General features: G+C 37.7%; 1 protein-coding gene and 1 non-coding gene across 6 annotated transcripts in view; one reads left to right on the top strand and one right to left on the bottom strand.

Moving 5' to 3' along the window:
• TANC2 (tetratricopeptide repeat, ankyrin repeat and coiled-coil containing 2) overlaps positions 1 to 17,937 on the bottom strand; it is a 329,189-nt gene that overhangs the window by 48,920 nt on the left and 262,332 nt on the right. For all 5 annotated transcript variants that reach the window (XM_053655892.1, XM_053655895.1, XM_053655899.1 and 2 more), the window contains 2 exons: positions 14,239 to 14,405; positions 9,571 to 10,178 (listed from right to left, as the gene is read on the bottom strand). In XM_053655892.1, coding sequence (XP_053511867.1) covers positions 9,571 to 10,178; positions 14,239 to 14,405 — 775 coding nt within the window. The remainder of the gene's footprint in view (positions 1 to 9,570; positions 10,179 to 14,238; positions 14,406 to 17,937) is intronic.
• On the top strand, positions 5,348 to 5,480 carry LOC119036372 (small nucleolar RNA SNORA66). Its single transcript, XR_005079978.2, has one exon. It is a non-coding gene; the product is annotated as a small nucleolar RNA SNORA66 (small nucleolar RNA).

The following is a 17,937-nucleotide window of genomic DNA, read 5'->3' as shown; positions in this document are numbered from 1 at the left end:
ACCTAGACTATTGCTATAAACCTTATAACTAGTTTCCCTGTAGTCTTTCCTCTCCTCAACCTGTCTTTCAAATACCTCTTACCAGAGCTTTTTTTCACATCACCAGAGTTATATGATCATTGTTTTCTTCTCGTTGAAGTTATAGAGACTCCTTATTATCTACAGAATAAACTATAAGGTCTTTTTTTTAACAGATTAAAAAAATTATTTTTTAGATTTTATTTATTTACTTTTAGAGAGAGGGGAAGAGAAGGAAACATCAATGTATGAGAGACTGGGACCTAGCCTGCAATCCAGGCATGTGCTCTGACTGGGAATTGAACCAGTGACCTTTTGGTTTGCGGATCAGCACTCAATCTACTGAGCCACACCAGCCAGGGCTGTAAGGTCTTAAAACATGGAATTCAAGGCTGTTTTTCCTAGTGACACTCCTGTCATTCTTTCTGACCAGTGTCTTACTCTCTAATCACAGCTTCTCACAATTTCCTAAAGGCACTTTAAATCTTCACACTTGCTGTTGCTCCTGCTATCACTTTCATTGCCTGTCTACAATGCTCTCCCACTTCAATGCTCCTTAATAAACTCAGCCCTCAAGGCTGAACTCGAATGCCACCTTTAATGCGAAGTATTTCTTCTTTGTCTAGGTTCCTATGGTACTTTTACTATGGCACTATTGTTGGTTGCTGTGTGTCTGACTTCCCTTTAGAGGGTAATGGCTTTAATGCTGGGAGTGTGTTACTCACCTAAGTTATTCACCTTCTCTAATGTATAACACAGTCCTTGGTGTAGAGTACACGCTTCATAAATGTTTCATGAATGAATAAATGCTAAGCAGATGGGTTCCAGGAAGAGCAACATGAGGACTTCTAGATCCACTTTCCAATTCACTACCCAACTCAGCCTTGAATTCGCAGGCATCTCTGTTGCTATCGTTCAGCTGTGAAATGAGTGTGACGATGACTCAAATATTGAGAATAGATTGACAATTCTGATCTTTTAGCCTCTCATCTTAAAAATTCTGCCTGCAGTTAAACTTTGGTGACTGCTGCCTTACAGTCTGCTTGTTGCTATCGATTCTCAGCAAATGACACCCACACATCTTTGCAAAAATTCTCTCCTTCCTCTTAGCTATCTGTCAGCAATTACTTTGGCATGTTCTTCTCATGGAACCTGAATACAAAATGTATTTCTAGTCAGCTTGTCTTACTGTTCCTTATTCAATGTGGAAACGACAGCCTGATGAACGTAAACTGTAAGTAGCAGACTAAGTAAATTATGGTCAAGATCTACCTTTGTAGACATGGGTGGAACATCATTTCTTTTTAAACATACGCTTTGCAGAGATTTACTGCTTTATCCCACTTTGCCTTACAGTTTCCTATTGCCCTTCTGTTCTGTTAATGCATCAGTGGCCCGAGGAAAATGGACGCCTCTCTTCCAACAATGAACTCTTCAGGCAGCTGGCGGGGCCTCATGAGGCAGAAGGGCTATTGAATTGTTGCAGTTTGAAACATCAACAGTAGGCACAGGAAGATTTATCACTTCTCTCTTCCTCTTCCATGTTCCTTAGCTCTTTCTTTGTACTACTAGTACAGCACTTTGCTAGTTACAAATATGTCTGTTAAAACGACTAAGCTGTAAGTCTTGGTAGACAGATCTATATTATTCATATTGTAGCCCCTGCAGTGCTTAACACAGAGCCTTGCATATATTACATAATAAATGTTCACTGAATGTATGCTGAAATGCTTATCTTCTCTTATTACTGACATATGGTAAAAGACTGCACAAAAGACACTGCCTTGAACTATGAGAAGAGTTTCTCAGATATTTTTTGTTGCAAGCTTAAAATTAGTACCTCTTACCATTCTTTTGTTCACTAATTAATTCATTATAAAAAATATTTACTGAATGCTTACTCTGGTCAGGCATTGTAGAAATCATTAGGAAGACTAAGATGTGTATGACAAAAAGAAGTTCCTGTCCTCACTTGAGCTCCCTGACATTCTACAGGGGAAAGTAAACAAGAAAGAAGTATTCACATTTAATAAATTAATAATACATAAATGTGTTAAATGTTAGAAAGTGAAAAGGTTGCTATGATAAAGAAAACCACAAGAGACTCACTTGGATAAGGTGACGAGTGGAAGTCTCTTTGAGGAGGTGGCATTTAAGCTGAGATCTGGAGGAGGCGTGAGTGATCTTGCCATGTGATGAGCAAGGGAAAGTGAGTTCCAGATGGAGGGGATTGTTAAGTGCAAAGGCCTAGAGGTGCGAAGGAGTTTAGCAAATTCTAGGAACTGGCAGATGACCAATTATGACCAGGAAATTGTGCGTGAGAGAATGAATGAGCTCAATTTAGAGAGGTAGGCAGAAGCTATCTTTGTAACACAGGGCTTTTAAAAATCTGTCTTTGATTTTATTCTAATTACAAAAAAACCACTGAAGGATTTCAGAGGAGGTTACATGATCTGATTTGTGTTTTTAAAAATCACTTTGGCTGCTGGTGAAATAGATTGAAAGGGAGGCCAAACAGGATTTTAAAGTAGCCTACATTAAGAGCCTGGGGTGTGGTAAGTAGAGATGGAAATAAATGGATCCGTATAAGTAAAATTTGGACAGAACCAACTAGATTATGCTACAGTGAATACATGTCTCACAGCGTGGGTCCTCATGGTTAAGAGAATAGAAGGCTATCAGAGTTGATTTTACCAAATGTGGAGATCTATCTGCTTTTGAAAATCTCTAGAGACAGCTGAGGAAGTTGCTCTACTCACAAAAAAGACTATGTGCTGTCCTAGCCCACTAAGCTGGCAATAACTCCTGATTGCTGTGCCATTAATCTTAGTCTGACAACCTAGAAAAGCCTGTGGGATTCCATCTTTTCTCTCAGCCAGTGTTGCTTCAGAGACTCATTAACAGGACAAATTAGCCTCTATTTTCTATGCAACATTCAGTACAGTCGTCCCCCCCTTATGCAGGGTTTTTACTTTCCATGGTTTTAGTTACTTTCAGTTAACCACTCTGAAAATATTAAATGGAAAATTCCAGAAATAAACAATTCATAAATTTTAAATTGCATGCTGTTCTGAGTAGCATGATGAAATCTCAGGCTTTCGAGCTCTACCCTGCCCAACATGTAAATGATCCCATGGTCCACTGTATCCGCACTGTATATACTACCCGCCTATTAGTCACTTAGTAGCTGTCTCAGTTATCAGACTGGTTATCAGAGACTCAGACATGCATACACACAGACCACATTCACATAATTTTTGTTATATATATTGCTATAATTGTCGTATTTTATTGTTATTGTTGTTGATCTCTTACTTTGTCTAATTTATAAGTTCAACTTTACCACAGGCGTGTACATACAGAAAAACAAAGTATGTATAGGGTTTGCTACTATCCACAGTTTCAACCAGCCTACCGGGGATCTTGGAATATATCCCATGTGGATGAGGGGGGCTACTGCACCAAAAACTTCCCTTAACCATCGGCTCTACTTGTCCCTATTTTTAGATTTTTAGGTGAAGTTGTTTGAACCAGTATTTGCTATACCAGGCATGTTCACTTTAAAAATACACACACATACACACACACACGCAGGGTGGGGCAAAAGTAGGTTTCCAGTTGTTTGCATGGAAAATAATAAATAATTCATAAATAATAATATAAGAATAAACTGTGTTTCACATACTCAGAACTATACATCTACTTTGGTCCAACCCTATATACATATGCTCTCTATATCCATATAATTTATAAATTTTTAAACATATAAGCAATATTAGTTTCTTGTAGCAAAATCAACCAATATAGGAGTTCAACTCCTCTGTTTTCATTAGCTGACTCTTCTACATGCCTGCCAAGTCATAAAATGATGCTCTTCCTCCATCTTATTATAAGCAGAACTATTTCTCTGTATAGTTATTAACTTAGAAACTACACATTTTTATGACAGTGAGAATAAGTAGTTCACAGTTTTAAATATGTGTGAGAATTCTGATTACCAGCTTTTTCCAAATTTCACTTTGGATTTGAAAAAATGTTATTGTTGCCCATGTTCAGAGGTATGAGAGTGCTAATAATGGGAACAGTTTGCCTATTTGACCAACAGATGTGGGTCTCAGGATTTATGCTGAGAGAAAAATTTGTAAAGTGGAAGGACATTCATGCATTGGCAAACTGGACAGGCTTCAAGATACACATTAGATTTTATGTAAGGAAACTTTCCTTTGCATTATATCATAAAACCATAACTATGATCATAAAACCATAAGTATGGTCACTAGAGTAATACTTCACATTCACTCTTGATGCCAAAAGGGAGTTAGAAACTTAGATAATAAGAAAAAATACTTATTGAAAAATTAGACAAATCTCCAATAATATTACAGATCAATAAAATCTCTCCCTGGAAATCACGCATCCAAATCATGACATCAGAAGAGTGATTTCTCCTTAGTAGTAGAAAAGAATTAGAAGTGAAGCAGATCTAAACCCAGAACAGAGATCAGACAGTTCATGTTTTCAGACAGGTAAGATCATCTACTAACAGGCAAGTGCTAATAAAAGATGTTTGGTATACACCTCCCTTCTCTTTGCTTTAACACTTCTAAACCTCCTAAGGGCTGATTTAGTTCCAGGAACCCTTCTTTTCTTCCCATGATCCATCACTTTGCTGAATTCCTTCCTAATGCTTTTAGAAAGCGGAGCCCATCCCCCAACTTGAGGGTTTGTGCTTCATTCAGTGAGGGTAAGGTTAAATGTCATCTGGCCTGACGGTTCATGTTTGGATTAAAAAAACCAAACAAACGAAATCACCACAACACTGCAACTCACCACTTGATAGTCACTGCAGACCCATGTATTTATAAGAAGCCAGGCTATATAGGTCCCTGGCACAGAGTTAGTTTTCCTTTATAGGAAGGATGGCCTCTTTTGTTCCTTTGATGAACTACTTCTTTGTCACTGCTCTGGGGCATGGATTTGGAGCATCAGATCTCCAGTGTGTAATTCACTAACATGGCCAAAATAATTAAGAAAAATCTCAATATCCCATTTACTATATCAACTCTGTTCACAAAGAATCAAGTAAGTACTCAACTATTCTCACAGGTATGAGTAAAATTTGTGTAGCCTTTTCCCTTTTTCACTCATCATAAAATTTGCTTCTCTTAGTTTGAGGAAATCAGGACAACAAAAATTAGGCTTCCAAATCACAACCTCTGATTGTAGCAGGTCAGTATTCATTGAATGAAGTTCATAACAAGCTCTATGTGTTTTAATCAAATCATTATAAATAAGGAAACTGAGTGTACTAATCTCTGTATTAAAATCTGTGCAAACTTGATCACTAACTCTGCATGATGTTGCAGAAGTGAAGGGAACCAGGTTTGCTAAAGTAACTGTGATGATAGAAATGTATTGGCCTCAGAAGCTACTGAGGTGTTCCATTCTATCCTAGGACAGTGTAAAAAAAATCTTCCATATGTATTCCCATTTATACATATATATGTTGATCTGCAAGCTGTTCCTATGCAAGGGGAGACTAAATAGTATGAAAATAGAGATAGTGAGGAAAGAAAGTGGAAAAATAGATTGGTGATTCATTCAGGGATAGCCTAAAGCTATGCAGAAGTACTAAGCAGCACCGCAAGGCTTTAAAAACTAGACAGCACCACTAGTCTGCAGGTGCCCAACTGTCTATTCTATTAGCCTCAAATTTCAACTAGCAAAGTAATTAATAGGTTAGATAACAAGCTGATGACTTCTTTCAAAGGCCTTACTTAAAATGTATAGGTTGCTTTAAATGGGTTTTCTACCTCCCTCTTATTAGCATAACAGCAGAAACTAGTTTATTAGATTAGTGAGTTAATCTGATATATCAGTGCTCAAGGGAATAAAATATAGGACAGATTAATTTCAGAGTTTGACAGTGATGAATGATGAAAAATAAAAGGCAGAATAAGGTGGTGAGGTCTCAGGTTTGTGAGGGCTTCAAGAGGCATACTTTTATCTAGAATGAAAATCCAAAATCCTACAAGTTTTGATGCGACAGAAGATTTCTGAATGATACTTTCCTTACAGTTTGATAAACACACATATGCAAACACATACAAATACCCTACACCCTGTTCAAGCCAAGAAAAGACATCTGTAACTCATCTCTTTCTGTGACAGTTATATGTCTATACAACAGTAAATCATTCTCTCTGGGGTGTCAAATCTCTGTCCTGACTGTGGGACAATAGGAAGTCTGATATTGATTGATTGATTGATTGATTGGGGAGGAAATGTGGCCTATCTCTCAAAGGAGAAGGGCCAAGAAAGAGCCTTTTCTTCAATGGAGTTTTATTGGGTTCATTTTGCACAGGAATACAGGTATAGCTCATTAATCATTGTCAGGCAATAAGGATCAAACAATAGATAAAAAAGAACTCCGAGGACCTATTTTGAGTCAGGGTCAGATAGCTAAAGAGCTATAAAACTTTGAGGAACAAACTCACTTCTTTGCTTGCAGGAAGTCTGATATTTAAAATCAAGAAAACTGCCTCAACTGCAGCACTGACCTCTGGGTCTGCTATTTCCTCTTTCCAGCACCACCACCCATCCTCAGATTGCTGACCGTCTTCAGTTCAGCAGAAGCACCTCCCTGGGTGGCCTGTTTCTGATGAAGAGCTACTACTTTTGGCTTCAGTAGAATATTCTCTTCTGTGTCTAATGCACTGAGAAGGCCAACAAGTTCAGGGTGAACAAGTGAGTGTTGAAAAGTCCAGGACTAGAAGAGATGTTCCCTTGCTTCTGAAATTTCTCCTTACACAGAGATATGTACATTAGACACTGGCCTACCTGCTGTGATTTCAGAGGCACTGAGTTGGTGTCCCCTGTTTTACTGAGATACATTAGATGCTGTAGAGAGAAACTGAAGAGAAAGTAGAGAACAGAGTGAGAACAAGTAGAGAATATCAGCACAGGAAGTAGAGGCTGAAGGCCGCAAAGACAAAGCCTGCTTGGAGAGAGCCTTGCTAATCAAACTCGCCTGAAATGGAAAACAATTACTGCCAGTTTCTTTGAAAGGCCACCTTGGGCTTTGCCAATAGCATTAAATTCTTAGTGAATTTCCATCTCATTGACCCAAGGGGACTCAAGCTCTGAGATCAATATTTTTCAGTAACAAAGCTGGTGCCAGACGGTGCTGGGTAGAAGACTAAATTCCAGCTGAAATGAAATGTAAGGAAGCTTTTATGGTAACTCTTGGTCCCACTATTTTATTCTCTGCCATTAAGTGATATATGATGATCCCTCAGCAGCCTGAGTGTTATTCAATCACAAGGCAACAGACTACACGTACACCTCATTTTATAGTGCTTCATGTTCTTGAGCTCATGGATGCTGCATTTTTTAACAAATTGAAGGCACATGACCCTTTACTAACAGAAAGATTATGACTAGCTTTATTGTGATGGTCTGAAACGGAACCTGCAGCATCTCTGAAGTGTGCCTGTACATAGCATTTGGAGTTAGAAATATTTGCTCTTGTCTCAGTGCTATTAGCCTGTTGCTGAAATGCTCCTAGTTAATAAACAATGTTGAGAAGGTAAGGCTGTAAAGCCATGATGATATGGCTGGATAAATACCACATTTCCTCCTTTGGGAGCCACTGAGGGTTTATTTGTTGAAAGGATACTTTAATTCAGTGGTAGTCTGGTTACCTTGAACCTCAGCTTTCAATCCTCTGCTATGTTCCAGGATGAAAGAGCAGATCAACTAGCAAAGTTTCTCTGGAAAGTGATTTCAAAGTGTTCATAGGCAATTCTAGATTGGTCTCTTTTTCTTAAATATGTGGTTGCCAACTCTATGCATAGCAGTACTGAGATTTATAATACAACTCTCTTGGGAATGGCATACAATTCATAGAAGAGACAGACTGTTTGCTTTTTGTTTGTTTGTTTGTTTCCTTCTTAAATCTTGTGCCCAAATGCTAATAGCAGAAGACTGTTGCTGCCTTTCCAATTAGCCACAGGACTGAGTTAGGTGAACCTGAAGGGTCCATTACTGCAAAGAGAGGGAGGAAAGAAGGATATTTCCTAAACACTTTGTTTGTACTTTACTATTCTAGGCATTACACTTACTATATAACCTCACTTAATTCTCAACAACTTCAGGAATTGTTATCCCTTTTATGTAGAAAAGAAAACTGTCTCAGAAACAGACTGTCTCAGATTCTAACTTTCCAAAGGTCACAGTTCCTAGGAAAGGTAAGATTTCTCTGCTGGTAATCTGACTCAAAAGTTCATGTTCTTTTTACTAATTTGTTTCTTTAAAAGTTTCCCTCTCAGGGAAAATACCAGGAAATCTACTGACTGGCTTGATATCGTCATCAGAATCTGGAACTAATTTTCTAATGAATAGGCATGAAGGAGGCTGAGCAGCATGCGCACAAGCACAGTTGTCTCTAAGAAGGCCGGGTGGAGAGCATGCCAGGAGAGTAATAAAACGCCAGCATGGTCAGAGACGTTTAGTCTCTCTGATGAGTCACAGTCTGACTTGACCTATCTTCTTTTTGAGCCAGAATAAGCTCTGCGTTTGCCAGCTACGTTGTTGGTATTTTGTTTCCAAGAAATCGGCAATATACCTGCTTTTGAGAACACCAACTTTATTAAAGGAATAATTCTTTTAAAAAGGTGACATAGAGGAGTAGAATCCCACCCCCCATTCACATGCTAGAGATCTAAATTCTACCCAGGAGAATGGGAAACAGTTTCATATTTAGTCTGGTTTGTTGAGCTTAGAAACATTCTTGAGTCAGGGTCAAGCTCATCAGGAAAGGGTGCTGGGGTAAATCAGTACTGTCTGCTATGGCTGAAGGACAGGGGAATGGTACATACTGTGTATTTGCCATCCCTCTTCTAGTCCCTCCTTTCTCCCACCTATTCACTTAAAGATGTTGGGCAACTGATTCAGAATCATAAGGCCTTTGTAGTAAAATGGGAATAATGACACCTTATTTATCTAAAGGTAAAGTGACTACGCCAGCTGATCACTTCAGTTGGTTACCAGTCTTTTTCAACTGTGAGATTTAAGATTCCCTTTTCCAGTGTAAATCTCAGCACTGGCTAAGCTTTAATGCTGTTAGTCATTGGTGACTTTAACGATGGCATGACTTTTTAAAGGGCAATGACAATTTAAAAATAATTCTGCTCTAAGTCAAAGAGATGAATAATGTATCAGTTCTTTCTTCACATCTGAAGTACACCGAAGAAGTCTGTTAAATGGCTAAATTAATTATAGCCTGGGATCACCAGTGTAATTAGAAAAAATTATTTAGTAAAATACAGGAATGTATGGGACCATTCTACATATCTATGCAGACTTTGAATCTCAAACAAATAACCGTGTAAGAAAATAAATTAGTTAATCTTATTATAGCCTTGTCTTGAGAACAGATATTTCCTTTAAGTGAAATATTAAATGGAGAACACTTACTGCTTTCAATACTCATGCTCCATGCAACAAATACAAAAAAGGCTCAGAACTGCTTATTTAAGATATATGGCTTACCTGGGATCACAGAGAAATTTGGTTTTCTCTCCTTCTTCTCTCCAGATAAGCCATTCTCGAAAAGAAGGATGTACAAACATACGAGTCATGTCTCTGCGCTTGATTAGAAACATGGAGAGGTTCTCCATTCTCTGCTGGAAGTCCTCCCATTCTAGTGTGCCTTCAATGCTCCCAGCATTGATGGCCTGGAAGATATGTTCATCAGTCAGTGGGTGGAGAGAGGCCACTGCCACATTCAGGAGAGGCATCACCCGGTCAAAGGAAGACTGGGTTGGGAACTTCATATTGCACTGGAGTAAATAAACCTCAGACAGCGAAACAGGAACTACTTTGTAGCTAGAGCTCTTTAATACTAGATAACCTTTCTCTATGAGGTCAAATGTGAGTTTCAGGTATAGATAGGACCCTTGACTGAGGGTCTTGAGATGAGAACTGAGTTTGCCAAATGTAGTATTGTCCATTTTGCCATTAAGTGAAATGTTATTCTGGATCTCTGAGCTGCTGTGTATCCGGTGCAGGATGTAAGCCTGCAGGTCCTGGTCTATGGCTTCATTCTCTTCTAGTCGATCCAAAAAAATCCTATGGAAAGGCAGCAGCTTGGTAATTTCCTAAAACAGATGAAGAGAGAGAGACAGAGAGAAAGACCTTCAGTTTCCCCTAACTCTTATGGTAAACTATGGGGTCCCAAAATTTATTCTGAATTTCTGAGTGGCTAAAGAAGAAAACATAATCAAGTATTAGTACGCATAGGTTAAAACACATTAGTTGTATAAGAGAACACTCTTCCTAATATTGAGACTTAAGATAATTTTGTATTGTTCTTCATAAAGGACATTTTAGGAGTGATTTAATGGTCAATGCTCTAAATAACATTCTTAAAATAAATAGAATATAGAGTGTCATATAACTTTTTTGTTGCAATTTTTTTCTCAGTGTAAATCATGGCTAATAGCAAAGTAAGAGAAATACATAAGGACTCAACGAACACCATGTAAAAATGTGGCTTTCTAACCCTCTGAATAAAATGATGCATTTTAATGTAGACCTTTGGAAGATGCCTTAGCCCAAAGAAATACTTCTAATGGTGGAAAGCTTGGCACCTTGGTGATCAGCTTGGACATTATATTGGGGAAAGGTGATAGGGCTTTGTGGTGACTCTTATGCTCTAGATTCTACCTTTTCTTATCTGCTTACAGATTTGGCTCCTTGAAGTATCCACTCTCTCTCCTGTCACTAATTTCCTCTACTCTACTGGAACACACGGACAAATGCCCCCCCATACTTTCTTTTTCTAGCTACAATCCTATACCTCTGCTGCCACTTTTAGTAAAATTTCACATAAAGTTTTTCTCTGTGTACTGTATCTCATTCTTCCCTTACCATTCTCTCCTCCATTTGTTGCAATTAGGTTTCGACACCATCACTTCATGGAAATGGTTTTGTCAAGGTTATCAATAATCTTCGCCTTGCCAAATCCAATAATTAAGCGGCAGTTCTCATCTTGCTCAGCCTCTTAGTAGTACTTGACACTGGGGATCACACCTTCCTCTTTGAGTCACTTTTGCAGCTTGCTACCATAGCATGTTCCCATAGTCTTCCTCTTAGCACACTGGCTACTTCTACCCAGGCTTTTTGCTGGCTCCGTTTTCATTTCTTAGTCCACCTGGGCTCAGGTCTCCATTCTTTTCCCATTATCTAGCCATTCACTCTTTAGAACAGTTAATTTGGTTCTGTGGTTCTAATATCTCTATGCAGATAATGCCTAACTTTATGTTTCCAGCTTAGTCATCTTCCCTGAGCTCTCATCTTTTATCTGTCTGCTAAACACTTATACTTGCATGTTTCATAGACAAACTTAATATGACCAAATCAGAACTGCTAAATTTTGCCCCCTCCACAAAATCTTCCCATGTTAAAAAACGGTACTACCAGCAATACTTTGACCAAATCACAGGAGGTGTCTGGGATCTTTCTCTTTTCCAGCATTTACCCAGTTGCTCACCAAAACCCCATGATCCATTATTGAATCTTCTCTCTTGCTCACATCCACATTCAATACACCGTCTTTTGATTTTCCTTTAAAATTTTGTTCAAATATGACTTCACAGGGTCTCTATTATCACCACTCCACTCTAAGCCACCATCATCTGTCACCTGTATTTCTGCTTCCATTCTTGATCCCCTACATTGTATTATCTACACAGCCAGCAGCCAAAGAAATCTTTGAAAAAGGTAAATCGCTTGATACGCCTCCTTGAAGAAGCCTTTCCAATAGCCCTGTCTAAAATAACAATCACCCCCATTTATCCCTTCATCCTGCTTTATATGTCTTCATAGCACTAGCACTACCTATCATTTTAATGTTTGAGTTTGTACTTATTTATCGTTTGTGTTCCTCATATAAGCTTTATGAGGGCAGAGAAACTGTCTTGTCCATTGTTGTATCCTTAGCTCCTAGAACATGCCTGACACACCTGAAGATCTTAGGACATGTTTGTGGAAATAATGAATGATCAATATGAGAGCTCATTTTTTAAGACCTATAAATTATTTCATTGTCAGAGCTCAATGAAAATAATTTTTAAAAATTCTTGGGTAAAGTGAATGAAGTATCTGAGAAGTCTATAAAGACGCTGAGATTTGGGCTTTGTACAGTATATGCATAGTACTTTTCCTGTTCTTTGGCATAGCTGAAAGATTAAAGTTATCCGCTCTCCTAAACCACGCTTAGAATGTCTTTAGAGATTGCCCATGGCATTATGTAAAATTATAAATGAGAATAACATCTCCTAAGTATACATTTACTACAACTAGTCAGAAATTGTGTTCCTGGAAGTTTCTTTTATTCATTCTTCATCTTTAACAATCAAGCTACTGACCAATAATGGTAGACTACATAATATATACTTGTAAAGATGTATTTACGTTGATTCAGCCACATCCTTTAATACAAATGGCTTTGTGATTAATAACAAACACCTGCAAGGTAGTGGCCAGGGTTAGAAGTATAGTTTTTTATCAAAGAGGGCAATAAAGTTACTTGGATATATGTAGGAATAATCCTAAGTGCCTAGTAGGGGAAAAGGGAGGGAAGTAAAGACTATTTTCTGTACATTGGCAATGGTTATGAGAGGGCTGCAGCAAAATACAGTAAGTCCTGTTAACTTCATCAATAGATTCTGCAACTTTAAGTGAAACAACATATAATAAAATCAAATTTTACTGTAGGCTAATTGATATAAATAAGAATTAAGTTGTTGTCATCAGTGTTAGAGCAAAAACACTGAACGAAATGATGTTATTTGAGGACCTGCTACAGTGGGATAGGTGTGTACTATGTGAGACTTTAAGGTTCATCAAAAAGGTAGATTGTTAGGGGAAAAAAGGCTGAGAAACCTTGTCCCAAACCAAGTATGAATATGTAAAGAAACAACTCAGCTACAGTCAGGATGGCAGGGAAGGTGGGGTCATTTATCCTTAGACCACATGTCTTTACAGGCTCAGTTACACATTCCTAGTCCTTTGTCCAGGCCATTAAGTAATAAGCAGTGAGTGACCAGAGAAGGTAATTTAAAAAACATTATCTCTTAGTTGTGGTAAATTTAATCTCAAGCCTTAATATTGCTGGTATTTCTCAGAGAAAGGCACGTAGAAGTCCACCATCATGCTATAGAAAAGTTGTTCAGGTAGAGGCAGAGGGAGGGACTAGGAAATCTGGCTCTAGATTGTATTTAACTGACTTTAGTATAGCAGTTATCAATAAAACAAGTGAGCAAAATAGAACCAAGACCTGGAAATAAAGAACAATCTGACAGTGACCAGAGGGGAGAGGTGAGGGAGATAACAGGGGAAAGAAGGGGAAGGGTCAAGTCAAGGACCATGTACCAAGGACCCATGGATAAGGACAATGGAGTTGGCGGGGTGGGGTGGGGGTGTGGGGGGTGAGGAATGAATGTGAGAGGTGGGTAGGCAGGGCAGGGAAGAGCAATGGGGGGAGGAATGGGGACAACTATAACTGAACAATAAAAAAATTTTTTTTATAAACAAAAAACCAATATAAAACAAAAGTCAAACAGTAAATTAGAGTATTAAAGACTCTATTTGCATTGCTGTTTATCCTCAGGAAAGTCTAGAAAAGTGGACACCTTTTTTTCATGCTATTTTGAGTGACACTTCATCAAAACTTATCCAGAGCAACAGGAATGGGAATCTGAGCTAAGAGTCATATTACAGAGAGTGCTCTCTCTAGATCACATCTTTTATTAGGGGTCTAGGACAGTGGTTTTCAACCTCTTTTACCTCATGCACAGGTAACCTAATTACTAAAATTGTGCAGCACACCAAAATGTTTTTTGCTGATTTGACCAAAAATAGGTATAATTTTGATTATTCACTGGATGGCTATTGTATTTGGCTGTTGTCATTTTTTAATTTGATAATCAAAAGGAAAAGAGGTCAGTGTCTCTGATAAATAGTCAGGTGTTGCATGTTTTAAAAATTCTTGTGGCACGCTGATGTGCCTCTTGCAACTCACTAGTTGAAAATCGCTGCTCTAGGATATGGTAGAGGTTTAGAAAATCTCATCACTAAAGGAACATGAACCTAGAACTTTGTCAGTTAAAGCACTCTCTAAGGCAAGTAATTTATGTTCCAAAAGCAAACACATACCTGTAAACTGGTCCTAACTGTTACAATTAATTTGAGCCAGGAAGGAAATTTTCCAATCATTTTACTCAGAAATGACACAATCGTATCCCCATAATCCGGTTTGTGAAATTCTGCTTCATTTAATCCATCAATTAAGATGATGAAATCTTCATCTGGAATTTTTCTCTCTGAGATAGAAAGAAACAAATCACTTAATAATTACCATGTGGCTAAGGGTTCTTTTTGGATCTTTGATGACATGTGTTTGGAAAAGAAAATATTAGGCCTTTCATTTGTTTACTAAGTACTCAGGGTACATAATTTATTATAAAGACACAGAATAATTCATTTAGGAATTCATTTTGCTTTCATCAGGTGTGAAAGCTTTTGTCACATATATATGCCATATATGCGTCATCATTTCCCCCAGGTTATCAGATGTGAGACTCTCAGCACTGCATTTATGAGAATCTGCACTTGGTAATTCATTTTTCTTTTATACTTAAAGTTGAAAAGAATATGTTGATTTTTTCTGATAGAATTCAAGAGAACAGTAGCATATGTTCCTTTGGAGTCTAAAGCAGTAGATAGGACTACATATGAATGCGTAGTGTGAAGGAAGGAATGGAGGAAGCGAGAAAAGGAATCTCAACTAACAGACAGGTTTTAAACAGGCAGTTGGATCACAAGCTCTTACAGTACGAGGAGCCTCCTAGACTACCTCCAGAACAGCTTCAGTGAGACCAGACCCTTGGGTGATTATCCCAGGGGAGGAGAAGTCACAGCAAATCTGCCAAGGTTGTGCCCAGTTCCTCCTGAACTCTGTACTATCCTAAATGGACAAAATCAGTTTATCTTTAGGGCTAGGCTGTTGAAGAAGGTTTGACAAGCTATCAGGCTTCTATTCTCACTAAATGCCTATTGATTCTTAAACTACATTGAACAATTAGAGGTTTAAAAATCCCCAGGTTGAATAAATTTTAGTATAAATGAATTGAATAACAAATAAAAGTTACTAGTCAGTAGGACCCTATAGATTCTGAAGGGAGGAAGGACAGAGGGAAGAGAGAAAGAAGTCATTGGATCCCTGAAGCGGGAAATAGGTTCTATCTGAGGAAGGAAGAAATGAAGCTGGGAATAAAAGGAAAACTACGGATTTCTGTACAAGATTGGCTCTGGTAGCCTTTAAAAAAGTCAAGACCAACCAAAAGTCTACATGTTTTGGTTTCAAATTCTTTGCATAATTAAGAAGACTTTATACTCCCCCCTAAAGTATAAGCTTTAAATAAAGAAATTTAATTTCAATATCCTAAGTACTATAAGTCAGTTTTCAAATTATGAAGAATTTTAACTATTACTTTCATCTGGTGACTTTTTAGGCAGCAAAATGAACTAGGATTCTAGTTCTCACTATTAACAATGATTATTGATGAAATGGCCTTCTATATGATGTAGTACTAAGAAAATATATGATTCCTTTCATGAGTCCAAAGAATTAAGGAAGAGAGAGGCGTTGCTTAGCACTAATTGGGATTTACCCACACAGCTGGGGGCGCTTCGGTTCTTCACTTTGAGGACTTTGGCTCTTGTAAGTGTAATTGTGTTTTTAATTTCCATAGAGGAATATTCTAATTGCATTCTGCTGGGCAATATAATAGACCTGTCCCTTGTTACTGAGCACCATTACCTGTCCTCACCCAGTGGTGTGCTAGAGCCATCCTGACTGGTTCGACAGAGACCACTGCAATATTTTCAAGAGCTGGTTGTTAAGCTGGTAGCCTAAAACTGGCCAGGGTGGGAATATTTGTTTACACAATAAAAACTGGCAAATGTTACAGGTTCTCCTCCTGCAGCTGTTTGTCAAAAATTTACCAGCACACTGCTGTCTCCACCACTTCCATTATACTTCCCTTAACTTAACCCAGGCTCCTTCATAAGAAAGCAGTGACTTCCAAGTAGAGAAAAAGGGCTGATGATAATGCATCCATTGAGATTTTCTCTGGGGAAAACATTTCAAACACATCCTCAATCATAAAGATCAAGAACATACTCTAAATTATGATTTAGACTTTTAAAAAATCCTCACTCGAGAATATGTTTATTTATTTTAGAGAAAGAAACATTGATTGATTGCCTCCCAAATGCTCCCTATCCAGGGATTAAACCTGCAACCTAGGCATGTGCCTTGACTGGGAATTGAACCCACAAACTTTTGGTGTATGGAATGACACTCCAACCAACTGATCCATGTGGCCAGGGCTGATCTAGATGTTTTAAGGAACAAAATAATTTGTTAGCTAATACAATTAAATTTTTACTTGCATAAGTTCCTAGTAGATATTATTCACCCCATGACTACAGTAGATAATATATTTCTTTTTTTAAAAGAATACATGCCCCACTTAAGATAATTATATTGTTCTAAATCTTGTTTTTTTATAAATTTTTTTGAGACTCTCTTCCTCTGAAGGAGTTACTTAGAAATCACCTATTAATACAGATGATACGAGATGTCAAAAAGATTTCATCTATTAAGAAATAAGAATGGCATACTTATCTATTTTTAGGATTCAGATGAATAAAGGCAAAAAATTTCTAAATGGTAATAATGTTGCAAAACAATAGACCTATTCCTAAATTTCCTTTTTCTTTGCTCAATGATGAAATTTCTCAATTATTAACTTAAAAGGTAAGACCTTAATGATCTTTAGTTGGTGCCTTTCAAACGCAAGCAGCTTTATAAGAATGCTCCTACACGTTCATTTTTAAACTATTGTGGATTATTTAAATGCATACTCTAATTCAGTAGCTTTTATAAGAGCTTACAGACAAATGCAGTTTTAAAAATTGCTACTTACCTATTTAAATGTAAGAATATTTAAAATATAACTACTATTGACTATCACCATTATTTCATACAATGAAAAATATTTTAACATGAAAGAAGTAGGAGAAACAATCTAAACTTTACACAGATGTATATATAAAACTACAACTATATTTATGAACTTGCCAGGGAGTCCCCACTGCCCTCACCTACGTGTACACTTAACAAACACTTGAACTGTCTTCCTTACTAGTCCCGCCCTAAAATACTACTTAGTACCTGAGCAAAATGAGAATTAGAGAAACAGCATGAGAACAGATGGCAGTAAATACTAAAGTCAGAACTGAATCACAGTGCATTCTGTATATTGCACAGAAATGGTCAAAAGTGAAAAGAAGGCTCATGTCAGACAACATTTCTGTTCAGAAAAGGTGCACATTACACGTACATTACCTTTCTTTTAGTGATGATAACAAATTAGTATGACCTTTCATTTCATATTGGTGACTGAGAAACTTCAATGTACTGAAAATACTTAAATATATTTACAGAGAGATTTCAAGATTTAAAAAAGTCTAGGGTACGGCAAAGCTAATAGGCAGTAGAGATACAGACAGAGATCATAAGAGTTGAGAAGAAAAATTCTGCTATCTGAGTGACCCACATGGAAGCTGAAATAACTGAAGACAGTAACCAGAAGAACAGACATTATAATCACTTGTTCTTTCTTATGAGCATCTCTGAAACCCTCAGGAAAGGTAAATAAGTCTCCCAGGAGCAATCCCAGAATTGCTCAGGAATCTCATGCTTACTCAAATCTTTTTCTTTAGCTTCCAGAATTGGCAAAACACTGTTAAGGGGACGAGGCAGAAATGGGTAAAGGAGAAGACGGT

Source organism: Artibeus jamaicensis, unplaced genomic scaffold, assembly GCF_021234435.1.
Source record: "Artibeus jamaicensis isolate MK-2021 breed Jamaican fruit bat unplaced genomic scaffold, CSHL_Jam_final contig_1998, whole genome shotgun sequence".
In the NCBI taxonomy this organism is placed as follows: domain Eukaryota; kingdom Metazoa; phylum Chordata; class Mammalia; order Chiroptera; family Phyllostomidae; genus Artibeus; species Artibeus jamaicensis.
The sequence above is the reverse complement of the archived record's forward strand: the minus strand, read 5'-3'. Positions and strand labels throughout refer to the sequence as shown.